Here is a 13139-nt window from a genome sequence, read left to right as displayed (position 1 = left end):
CAGGATCCTGTTCGACCTACAAAATCCCCGCGCCCGAATGTCAGCCCAAGATATGTTACCAAAAATGACAGCAAGTGCAGTAAACTTACGAACGTTGTGGGCCCGGGGATAAACCGCAGGCTGGCTAAACAGAATAACCCTGTGGATGACCTGGGAGACCGAGAACAGGGAAGAAGGGAAACCGGGTCAATCCAAAACACGTCACCGGTCACTGAGGCCGTGGTGCGCAAATAATGGTGTAAAGACGCAAACTGACAACACATGATGCCTCCCCGGCTTCACCAACCAACCATCGGCAACCCACGAGCTGCTCCGGAAAGCAGCAGTCTCATTCTTTGCCAGAAAAGGAGACGGCTGCCAAACAAAACGATTATTAATCCAAAAGAGCAGAAACCACTGCGCCGGAGGAGAGCATGAAGCTCTCCGACCTGGCCCCCAGAGGCCACTGCCAACAGGAAAAGAGCCATCGACAAACAATCTGGAATCGAAGGGGCCATCACAAACCGAGGGGGAGAGAGAAAGGAGAGCACCCGATCCAAAGACCAGTACGGCTCAGGCGGTGCATGCTAGCAACTAGCTGCGTAAATACCCTGCTCCCCTACTAGTGACGAATACTACCCCCCTACCCAAAGACAAACAGAGGAGCAAGAAACCCCCCAGCTGACTCCAAGGGCGGACAAGTACCAAGCAGTAATTGACACAACGGGGGAAGCCCCCAAGGTGACATATGGAAGGAGGCCCCAAACCCCAAGGGCAATACTTAGAGGGTGCTTAGGGAAGGGGACCCTCAGCACATGCAGCCACAGTACCTACAGGGAGCTTAGGGAAGGGGACCCTAAGCACTAGCAGCCCCTGTACTTGTGAAGATACTCCCAGCTTACACACCACTGGATATGAGCAAGAACAGAAGAAATTCCGGAGCTGGAGGTACACAACCAAAGCCCACCGACATCAGCCATGAATTGGAAGGCTTGGGTAGCCGACGGAGGGGTCTGGGGCTCCCCCTTCCCCCTCCCAGGGAGGGGGGTTGCGCAGATGGTGGCACGTTGGTAATGGGATGACGTCATGCTTGTTTGCTATCTATCCACTTGTTTCAGTTTTGGTAGCAATTCTTAACCAGAATGGTGGGTGTTTTGGGGCGCCTATCTATCTGGGTGCTCGACCCAGTCAATGGCAGACAGAGTACAGTACTTCTAAATTATACATAAGGTGTCTCTATAGGCCATTGCTCCTCGCACCTCTCTGAGGTGGCCAGACTCTGGTTCGTGGTCCCCAGTAGGCCTAGAACTCCATGTACATTGGCTGATCCCCAAAGCTAATACTCTGTATAAGCCCAGATAGCTCCGGGGAACCAAAGGGGCTCCCCCCAGAAAAACAGTGTTTTTGCTGTTAAAACATTATATACACACACATCATATATATTTATCTATCAACATAGATATGGTGGTATGGTATGGTGATGAAAGATGCATTCTGAAGTGAAGCAAAAGAAACACCTCTGAAGAACCCCCCAAAGAAGGAAATCACTCCCTGCAACTCACGCATTTCATTATGGCAGAAGCCATAGGAAAGAAGAGCGTTGTCAGCAAGCAAAGATGAATCAGGGACTTCATACCAAAGCCAAAGAATAGAAGTAGACCTGTACTCAAACAAGGCCAGGTCCATAAGAGAAGCAAGGTCCTGATCTTGCAGGAGGAATTGAAGAATATTTACCTGTGTCAAAGGAGAAAGGCAGGATAAGAGACACCTCTGAAAACAAGTTGTTTCTATGGAACTGAATGGTACATGGAAGTACACTTTACGGTAAACAGCCAAGTAATCTAGATCATACATAGAAGGGATCTAGGAGGAAATCCAGAAATCATCCCACTGGAGCAAAACACCCTCGGTGCATGGAATTAAAGTACAGGAAGTCCGAAAGGAATTCATGAACCCTTCTTGGGTTACCCCCCTTTCTAGCCCAGGAGCAGAGCTGTATTCTGCACCCAATGCCTAAGATAGAAAGGTATCATCATTCTACAGAGTAAGATCAGAACAACACAAACCCCCTGTGAAGTGCAAGGCTCCAAATCCCAGCGGGAATAGACGGCTCAACTGTCTCCACCTTCGAAGTGAATATGGCAGTTCTTGGAGGTGGCCAAGCTACAAAGTATAACCCTGACTGGATTCCAAAGCCCTCAAACACATCAGAACCCAAACCAGGTGGGGAACACCAGACAGACAAGCCACACTAACAGGGAAAGAAGGGGGGAGGGGAGACTTAGAGCAGATGGAATTCACCAACACCTACCTCTCTGGATCATTAAACACCACTAGGGGGGCCAACTTTAAAGCATCCAATTGAGTGCCAAGACACAAACCATGAATGCAGGAAAAAGGAACCCGCAAAGTGGCAGCTGCCTGATAAACCTCCTGTCATGGGACAGGTTCAGATAAAATAGAGACCCAGTGAGTGCAAATGTCACAAGACCCAGAGTCAAAGGTGTCAGTGACCAAACAGGAAGCATGACTGTCTGCATGTAGCAAAGTCAATGCACCCTATAAAACTCACAAGGAGCAAGTGCAGGTTTGATATGTTGATCCATTACAAGCTGCACTACAGACCAGCAGGAAAGTTACCAGGAACTGAAGGAATGTAACCCAGCAGAACACTCAGGAACTAGGGATACTTGCTAAAAGAAGTGACATCAAACACAGCCTAAAATAAACTTGGCTAGAAAGGACATCAGTGGCATGACATGAACAAGCATTTGAACCCTAGAGCACCCCACAACAACATTTTACCCAGAATAAAGGCCTATAGGCTTCCAACAGAGCCTATGAAGCCTACAGGCTTTACCCACACAGCCTATAAATGAATTAAAGACTCATACACTGCCCAGGGCTAGGCTCTACAAAGAAGCCGAGTATCTCAGGGCAAACTCCTAAATACACCAGAGAAGTTACTCTCACTCCTCTCTGCAGTCAGTGCAGGAGCAACGCTAAACAAGTGCTTAGGAAAGGGCTGTCCTAAACACATGCAGTCTATAATGAATATGAAATCAAGTCCATGCAACAAGTAAGACTTGTAAACACATGAAACTGAAGCAAATATTCAAGGTTATTATTAGGCAGAGTTCAATGGATGTGCTACACATATCTCCAAAAAGATGTGGGACTTGCTACAGCCTGGCAACTCAGGAAGGTCTGACTGCTCAGACATTAGTGACAGGATTGTCTCCTTGCTGGCATGGGAGCCTGGAGCTCCTGGGATCCACCTATCAGCAGCCATTCACAACTAGGTGGTCTGAGCTAGTTTAGAGAAAATCATTTGTAAGGGGATTTGAATGTTTTAGTGCTTAATTTCATGTGAACTGTGTAGTTGTGTATTGCTTGGCTGAATCTCTGGATATTTTCTCAGTGAGCATAATTGTAATAATACCCTGCTCACTGTGCTTCTATGAGAGGTATTAGGTTTAAGCTCTTGTCCTTGGTAGGCTATTCAGGACTTCTATGGCTGATGTAGCTCAGTAGATGGAAGCCATCTCAACAAGATAGCTTCAGGGAGTCATCAAAAGGCTTCACCAGAAAAAAAACTTATTTAACATTAAGGAACCACAATACTTCACAGGTTGAGTAAGCATGACATATTGGGGGGAAAAATTCATGATTACCTTAAAGCGGATAACATCTTCCATGCGTGCTGTTTTGCCATCTGCCACGCATGACTGGAAAAAGGAGGGCGCAACCGACACACCTAAGGCCTCTGAAGTCATCCCTGTCTGCGCTCTACTCGCATTCATGGCTATCACTCTGTTGTATTATAACATAATCTCAGTAATTAGGCACATTTCAAACTTTTATTACAAGTACTGGCAACACCTTCACTCTCAGGCTAATACAAAAGCATCAAAATTTTAAATTTGATAAACAATCCTTATTACTTTGATAATTGAATTTTCAAACTGTATGAGCATGTGTAGCAAATAAAATTTTCAACACACACACAGGTAAAGTCAAGTATACACAGTACATAGCTATATCAAAATCAATATTAACATTCACCACCGTTTCAAATTTAGTTTTGAAGCTCAAACAAATTTCTCTCCAAACACCTACAGCCATATACACATCGGTACAATTGTCATGCTGGCATCATCAATCTACATGCCACAGCTTCACCTACATTTACCTTAAAATTTTATTCATGATATTAGATCAGAATATTAACAAGAAAATACTTATATTTTTATGATGCTTTCCTAACATTTTAATTTAAAGGATTTTAAAACCTAGAAGTGATTTACAATAATATTAAATAACAATAGTTTTCAATATAGTCCTACATGTCTGATTCAGTAATTGTTATGAATTAATTATATTTAACCTTATTTGCTGGGTGTTAGTCAGCTGTCACGGGCTGCTTCCTGGGGGTGGAGGCCTGGTCGAGGACCGGGCCGCGGGGACACTAAAGCCCCGAAATCATCAAGATAACCCTCAAGATAACCCCTTCACTACTAATTTTGAGACATGCAAACTGGTAAAAAGTGTCTCAGTCCTCAAAACAAATGACTTGGAAGATACCTAAATAATGTATATTTAATCTTGATCATTTATTTTTACCCGAGATATATAATTATACAGTATATGTATTCATGCACATCACTTAAAAACCAGCATTTAATATAATGAAACGTCAGTTCCTGGGTGAGCCCGAGGCTTCCTGAAGCTACCATACTGATGTGCCATACTAGAGTGTCATCAGTTGGAGTTCTTTTTGCCAACCGAGAACCACAAGCCAAAACCTGGCCCCCTCAGAGAGGAGCAGGGAGCAATAACCCATCAATAACTCATGAATACTTTACATTTAAAGTCTATCATCTTTGCCATCATCCAGGGAACAAACCCAGAAAGGTAGGCATAATATATTTGTGACAACTCGTGAGTCTTAAATTGCCTGCGTGACCGCCTCCGGAAGCCTCCCACACAGGCGAACATGTTTCCATGATGTCACACCCCACTTTCTCTACATCACACAGCCAAAGTGGGTTTTCAATTTATTTTTACATATACATGTTCAGGGTAGGGATTTTAACAATATCCATTGAAAAACGTTTTTTTCGGAGCACTTCAATTTTGGCACACCACCAGTTTGTCACAAATGCAGCACAGCACTGGGCAGGAAAGAGTGGCTCAACTGCCTCCATGCCCAAATCGGAATGGACAATCTATGGAGCTACCAAAACCACTTTCGAAGATAAACCCTGCCCAGTCTGAAAACAACAAATGCTTCATAGCCTGATGCAGCGGAGGAGGAAAAGGGCAAACCTTGCCCACTGAGAAAGGAAAAGGGCAAACCTTGCCCACTGAGAAAGGAAGAGGGTAAGCATATGGAACCATGATCATAGTGACCAACACCCCCAAATCTGAGTCACTAAACACCAAGCAGGGGAGATCCAGACCATCCAACTGGACACAACCTAGCATGTTGTAACACAGAAAAACATTTATGCAATGTGAATGCTGCTCGAGACCTTGGAATATCCATCGAGGAATGAGCGAGAGTTTCCCAATGGAGGTTTCCAGGGCCCTTAGACTCTGCTAAGGGAAGCACAAGGTACTGGGTACCTGAATCCCAAACTACCAAGTGAATAACTAACTGCTGAACCCCTGTGACGTGTACACTCACGGGGACCTAGTGAAGGACCACCAAGCATATATATATACAAGGGTCAACAACCCCCACCAGGAAGAAAACAAAAATACAGTGTAAAAGGAAAACCCCATAAGAGTACAATGTCCCCAGGCGGAACAGAGCCAGCTGTGTGTGTGTGCTTCTCTTCCCAGTCATTTGGGGAGGAAGGGTAGAGGCCAGTGCTCATGCTGTCCACTGGCTCAAGCAGTCAGTTCTGGAGGAGATGCACACACACGAAACACCCCCCAACCAATGACCTGGAAGGGAGGGGGATGGGGAATTAGGGAGTTACCAGAGCTCACCTAGAAATTTACCTTTTATTACATTCAACACTGGTTTTTCTGAGGGCCCCTTATTGCTCCTTCAAGCTATCTACCCACAGAGTAGAAAATTGGACAAACTAGGGAGGACGAAACTGAGCAAACAGGATTGACCTACAAAGCATCCACTGGGAAAGATTTGGTGTCACATAGGTAGTGGCCAAAAGCTGCCAACAAGCACAGCAAATGATGCATCCCCGGCCAAACCGGGGGTAGCAATATTTTCACCAGAATAGGGGTTTGTTTTGGGATGCTTACCTTACTGGGTGCCTGACCCGGTCGATGGCAGACATAGAATGCTTCCAACCACACAGGGGTTTCTGTAGGTCATTGCTCCCCCATGGCTCTCTGAGGGAGGCCAGGTTCTGGCTCGTGGTCCCCGGTAAGCCCACAGAACTCCATCCACATGACTGATGCCAAAGTCTGACATTAGCATATCAGCCTAGTAAGCTCCGGGGAGCCGAAGGGGCTACCCCCAGAAAATACCTTGCTTTCGACATCGAGGAATCAATGCCTGAAACCAAGGAGTCAGAAAGACCACCTTCCCTTGGTAGAACTCTAAACCGGCCCAGGCCCAGAGAATCAGGACAACTAGGGAAAAGGTACAGAAACTCCCACCGAGACCAGTCCAGCTGAAAAGCATCTACCGAAAGGAACTTACAATCAGGGAACAGTGTCACATAAAGAGGAAGGCCAATTCTAAGCTGCTGCAGAGATCCACAACGGAGCACCTGAACAACTCGCAAAACCAAAGTAAGGAGGCAACGTCAACAGTCCACTCCATGGAGACACGAAGAAACCTGGACTATCTGGGAGAGCATTGGACACTCAAAAGTGAACTGCATTATGCAAACATAGAATTTGTATTTACCTGAAGGTGCCAAAGAGCAGAACAAGTAGATGTTGTGTGACAGCCGGCATAGATGTGATGAGGCGATGAATGTGGTCACGCTGCTGCTCTGTGTCTGATAGCTGAATAATGGAAAATAGCTCTTGCTCACCCTCACGCCCAAAGATTCCCTCTGGTAATTTTCGAAGAAACTTCTTCAGAACAGATGCAATTGTGTAAACCGAGAAATTATCTGTAAATAAACCACATATTTTAGATTAACATTAAATATTTTCTTTTTTTATGCAGCATGTATTATTTTGAAAAGCAAACTAATTACAATATATAGAAACTAATGTCAAATAAAGTATACTATACAGTATTTCCTAATTATATAAATGAACTGTGCTGTTGTATCTGTTATATCAAATGTTTCATACACAGTGTATCAAGAGTATCATAAGTGTAGTGTTAAGTGTAAAGAAGTTTTTGAGAATTTAAGAAGCCCTTACGAAACGCTTCTAGGCGTCAGACCATTAATAAAAATGAATTTTGGAGAATTGATATTTCCATTACCACTGACAGTGAAGAAAAACATAAGAAATATAGTTAGAAGTTGTATAGTTACTGTTCCAATTTATAAAATGTCATTTGGAGTATTACAATAGTACAAAATGTGAACTTTTTTAGGGCCTAACAGTTCGACCAATAGTTACTATAAGTACTTTCATGTTTGGAGGATGGATTGGGCAAACAAAGCAAAGGAACAGTATCCAATTATCTCACTTTGCCCAGGATACAAACCCATATATCATTTGTTAGGCAAGTATGCTAACCACTACACCACAGGATCCCTCAGGTATGCATTAGTTTGCTCCAACAGTGCATTCATCAACAGCAATGTACTATACTATATTTTCTAAAATTAATTTTAATGATTAAGACAAACAAAAAAAGACGAGATGACATTGTTTAAGTTATGGATGGAGGAACTCTCATTTTACTGAATAAAGAAAATTAAATTTGGACAGTAGAAAACCGAAAAAAGCACACCAATATTAACAAGACGTCCATTCTGCAAGAAGTGTATCAATTTTTTCATGGATCCCTGATGACCTGGGGCACGAAAGACGTCCTTTTTGGTGGGTCCCTCTTTGTTTAGCTTAAGGATGAGCACCAACAAAGGCCCAGGGATGTCATTCTTGCACACCTGTTCCAGCGATACACCAAACTTCACCCTGAAAAATAGATGTTTATCAATACAGCTTATAAAATCTCAATACAAAAAAGTTGTATTGAAACCAACACCTGTGTACTGTATTTGTGAAATTCATATAAAGAATTTACACTAAGTTTTCACAGTCTCCTGAGTGCTTTGTCAAGGTCTGAGTATGTGATTAGGACAAAACTTGCATCTCAATGTCTAATAAATGATTAGACATTGAAATGTAGGTCTTGTCCTAATCACACACTCAGACCTTGACAAAGTACTCAGGAATGTGTGAAAGACTTTGTGTAAATTCTTCACATAAATATCACAAATACACACGTGTGGGTTTTTATCCTGTTATTATGTCTGTGAGAAGACATTACCATTACTTACAAAAATTAGTGTTATGAAAACTCACTATTTTTCAGTATTACTCTGAAAGTACATAATAATTAGAGTATGTGAGTTTAGTTGGAAGTGTAATGCTACAATGTTAGGGTGAGCCAGGAACTAAAACATGTATTCAATAGTGCACAAATCAAAGTTGTTTGTTAAGCTAAAGATAATGCTATAGTTGCAGTGGTGGGAAGGGGTGGGGTTTGTCATAGAGGGTGGAGGTTGTGGGTGGAAGTTGTGGGCAGTGGGTAGTTGATGGAAGTTGTGGGTAGTGGGTGGAGGTTGTGGGCAGTGGGTGGAGGTTGTGGGTAATCGATGAAGGTTGTGGATAGTGAGTGGAGATTGTGGGTAGTGGGTAGAGGTTGTGGATTGTGAGTGGTTATGAGTAGAGGGTTTATGTAGTGGGTGGAGGTTGTGGAGCTTGAAAGCCTCTGTTTAGATTCTTAGATGATGTTCTTATACTTGCTAACTTCCCATATGCTGCTGCTGTTATCCTGTTCTCAGGAGCTTCTGGTGTTAAGTGTTGGGATTATGTCTACTCCCAGGGCTTTTTCTCTTATCATTTCTTGAAATTACCTTTCCTTAAGGTATAGTTAAATACAGGTCTCCTATCTCCCTTACCCATTTTCATTACTTTAAGCTTATTTAGATTGAATTCCAATAGCCATTTAACTGCCCATTCCTGAAGTTTGTTAAAGTCTTCTTGCAGCACCCTACATTCCTCTTCAGTTCTTACTCTCCCATTAACTTTACATCATCTGCAAATATCGACATGTACATGCTCACTTCCTCAGCTAGGTCATTTATATCAATTAAAAAGAGCAATGGTCCTAGGACAGAGTCCTGAAGAACACCACTCTCCTCTCCTCTCCTCTCTCCTTTCTAGGCCTGACATATTCTCTCTGATTATGACCCTTTGTTTCCTGTCCAAGTAATCCCGTACCTAGTCCTGTGCCTTTCCTGTTATCCAAATTTGTTTCTCAATCTTGTGAATAAGTCTTTTGAAAGGAACTGCATCAAAAGTTTTTGGGCATTCTAGAAAGATGTAGTCTAACTGTCCTTCCAACTCTAGTCTTATTTTGGTGACTGTAATAGAATTCAACCACATTTATGAAGCATGACTTTCCCTCTCTGAAGCCATGCTGTTCCTGTTACAAAATTTTCTCTCCCCAAATATTGTGCCCTCCTATTTCTGATTACTTTTCTTAGTATCTTGCAAAAAATTAGCATTGAATGTAATTAAATGGAAATTTCTGAGTGAGCCCCTGTGGCTCCCTAAAGCTATTATGCTGATTTAGTGCCATACTACTAGGTGCCATCAGTCACAGTTCTTACTAGCCTACCGGAGAACACGAGCCAGAACCTGGCCCCCTCAGAGAGGCACAGGAAGCGGTGGCACTATGAACACCTTACATCTAAAGTTATTCATGTCTGTCACTAACAGGAAAGCACCCACAAAGTCATTGAAACAAAACACACTACTTCATAGTTAGAAACAAGACCAAAGCCTCAAAACTGCCAAAACAACTCTCCAACAATGTAAACAAATAACCACAATTTTATGAAACTAGCACGAACTAGTTCGCCCCATCTCCAGCCCTCGTGTGAAGGGAAGAAGTCAAGGCAGGTGAGCTGGTCCCTCCACCACTAGTTCTTATGATGGAAACACCCTGATGCACTGGGGGAGAGAGGGTGTTAGGGAGCCACTCGGGCTCACACAGAAATTGGCATTTCATTACATTTAAAACTGGTTTTCTGAGGGTGCCCCCTGTGGCTCCCTGAAGTTAATCACCCCACAGAGAAGGAAAAAAACCAGTGTTGAAAGTAATGAAATGCCATTTTCTGGGTGAACCCCAGAGGCTCCCTGAAGCTATCGGACTGATATTAGCTATATTAGTCTGGGGCTTCAGACAGATGGAGTCCTTATGCCTACTGAGAACCACGAGCCAGAACCTGGTTCCCTCAGAGAGGTGCAGGGAGCAATGGCCTATGAAAACTGCACTCTTTGAGAGTATATACACGTCTGTCATCGACCAGAGTTTGGCACCCAGAAAGAAAGGTGCCCCCAAACAGACCCCAACTGGTAGAAAATTGAACCAAAGACCGAACAGAGCCTAAGACCTTCCCCCAAGAAAAACAAGACAACATGCAAATTGACATCAACCCAACAGGCCCCCCCCCTCCAGGAGACCCCCGTTCCACCAAGCGGGTTGCTAGACTGCCAGTTTAGAGACTGATGAAACAGACTCGAACCCATACTGCCATGAGCATTATGCATCTGGCGTACAGGACACTTTCACCACTCGACCATCACGACCGTTCAAAAGATGATGGTAGCCGAAGCTATTTACCCCACCATCCTGATGGTGCTCTGATGGTAATATCTCTCTCTCTCTCTAATAAATAAATAAATAAATAAATAAATAAATATATATATATATATATATATATATATATATATATATATATATATATATATATATATATATATATATATAAAGTCGTACCTAGTAGCCAGAACGCACTTCTCAGCCTACTATGCAAAGTCCGATTTGCCTAATAAGCCAAGTTTTCATGAATTAATTGTTTTTCGACTACCTAACCTACCTAACCTAACCTAACCTATAAAGATAGGTTAGGTTAGGTTAGGTAGGGTTGGTTAGGTTCGGTCATATATCTACGTTAATTTTAACTCCAATAAAAAAAAATTGACCTCATACATAATGTAATGGGTAGCTTTATCATTTCATAAGAAAAAAAATTAGAGAAAATATATTAATTCAGGAAAACTTGGTTTATTAGGCAAATCGGGCCTTGCATAGAAGGCCGAAAAGTGCATTCTGGCTACTAGGTACGACATTATATATATATATATATGTCGTACCTAGTAGCCAGAACTCACTTTTTGGCCTACTATTCAAGGCCCGATTTGCCTGATAAGCCAAGTTTTCCTGAATTAATATATTTTTTCTAATTTTTTTCTTATGAAATGATAATGCTACCCATTTCATTATGTATGAGGTCATTTTTTTTTTATTGGAGTTAAAATTAACGTAGATATATGACCGAACCTAACCAACCCTACCTAACCTAACCTAACCTATCTTTATAGGTTAGGTTTGGTTAGGTAGCCGAAAAAGTTAGGTTAGGTTAGGTTAGGTAGGTTAGGTAGTCGAAAAACAATTAATTCATGAAAACTTGGCTTATTAAGCAAATCGGGCCTTGCATAGTAGGCTGAGAAGTGCGTTCTGGCTATTAGGTACGACATATATATATATATATATATATATATATATATATATATATATATATATATATATATATATATATATATATATATATATATATATACATATATATTAATATATATTAATATATATATATATTAATATATATATATATATATATATATATATATATATATATATATATATATATATATATATATATATATACACATATATATGTATATATACATATATATATATACATATATATACATATATATTAATATATATATATATATATATATATATATATATATATATATATACATATATATAAATATATATATGTATATATGTATATATACATTATATATATATATATATATATATATATATATATATATATATATATATATATATGTATATATATATATATATATATATATATATATATATATATATATATATATATATATATATATATATATATATATATATATATATTTTTTTTTTTTTTTTTTGTTACAGGGGGTTGGGTTTTCTTATCCACTCTCCCTATACAAGTTTGATATGGCTCCTCCCCAGGTTTGGTTCTGGGTTCCCTTGGGTTCTTCAGCCCCTTCCTTCTCGAGGTTTTTGGCATCTGTAGATTGTAGAATCTCGAGCAACCCAAATCTGCCGCAACGAAAACCACACGAACGCAAACTCCTGCACTATGCCTGGTAACCCGAGGGAGTGATCAAGCCCACAGCCCCAAGCCAGCGTGGTAAGCACTGGTCACAAAGCCCCAGCCGAGAGACGAGGTGTCCGTGTGCACATCAAGTGAGGGTTCCGAAAGGTGCCAAGGCACCAAACACCAAAAAACCCAAAGAGGAAGCAGGCAATGCAGCAACCAACGCAAGACCCTCAGTGGACAAACCCAGCGATAACGAGAGTGACGGAAGGGACGGCCCCGAAGGAACCAGAACAGACGCCGAAGCCAAATCTGACCCAGAGGGTAAACCAGCATGATGAAATGCTTCCTCTACCAATGACGAAGCAAACTCCTGCACAGCTGCCCGAGAAACCGCCGAGTGACCTGGGACCCCCTCAGGAACAGCCGAAGGTGGGACCGCAGCCGGAGCCACGCCGAAGGAGGGAGAGACAAGGATGCAGTCCGGGAATCCCAGACAAGGCCCAGCCAGATTCGAACCTGGGACAAAACCTAATGGGACTTCATCCAGTTCACCAGGAACCCGAACCCGGCGAGCTGGGAAAGAACAAAGCCCCTGGCAAGCAGACAAGTGGACTGGCTGGGAGTCCATACCAACCAGTTATCGAGGTAGGCCAAAAACTGAACACCTAGCAGATGCAGATGGGCCACCACGACATGGATAAGACACGTGAAAACTCAAGGTGCCAGATTCAGCCTGAAGGGAAGGCAATGAAAACGGAAAGCCTGCCGGCCCACCACAAAACCTAACCAGTGCCTGAAGCCCGGATG

At 42.1% G+C, this 13139-nt stretch overlaps 1 protein-coding gene across 13 annotated transcripts in view; it reads right to left on the bottom strand.

The window, feature by feature from the left end:
- Positions 1 to 13139, bottom strand: part of RhoGAP71E (Rho GTPase activating protein at 71E) — a 136638-nt gene that overhangs the window by 88930 nt on the left and 34569 nt on the right. For all 13 annotated transcript variants that reach the window (XM_045765213.2, XM_069311278.1, XM_069311277.1 and 10 more), the window contains 3 exons: positions 7877 to 8061; positions 6866 to 7076; positions 3654 to 3792 (listed from right to left, as the gene is read on the bottom strand). In XM_045765213.2, coding sequence (XP_045621169.1) covers positions 3654 to 3792; positions 6866 to 7076; positions 7877 to 8061 — 535 coding nt within the window. The remainder of the gene's footprint in view (positions 1 to 3653; positions 3793 to 6865; positions 7077 to 7876; positions 8062 to 13139) is intronic.

Source organism: Procambarus clarkii, chromosome 69 (assembly GCF_040958095.1).
Source record: "Procambarus clarkii isolate CNS0578487 chromosome 69, FALCON_Pclarkii_2.0, whole genome shotgun sequence".
In the NCBI taxonomy this organism is placed as follows: domain Eukaryota; kingdom Metazoa; phylum Arthropoda; class Malacostraca; order Decapoda; family Cambaridae; genus Procambarus; species Procambarus clarkii.
Note: the sequence above shows the minus strand (reverse complement) of the source record. Positions and strands in the feature narration are given on the sequence as shown.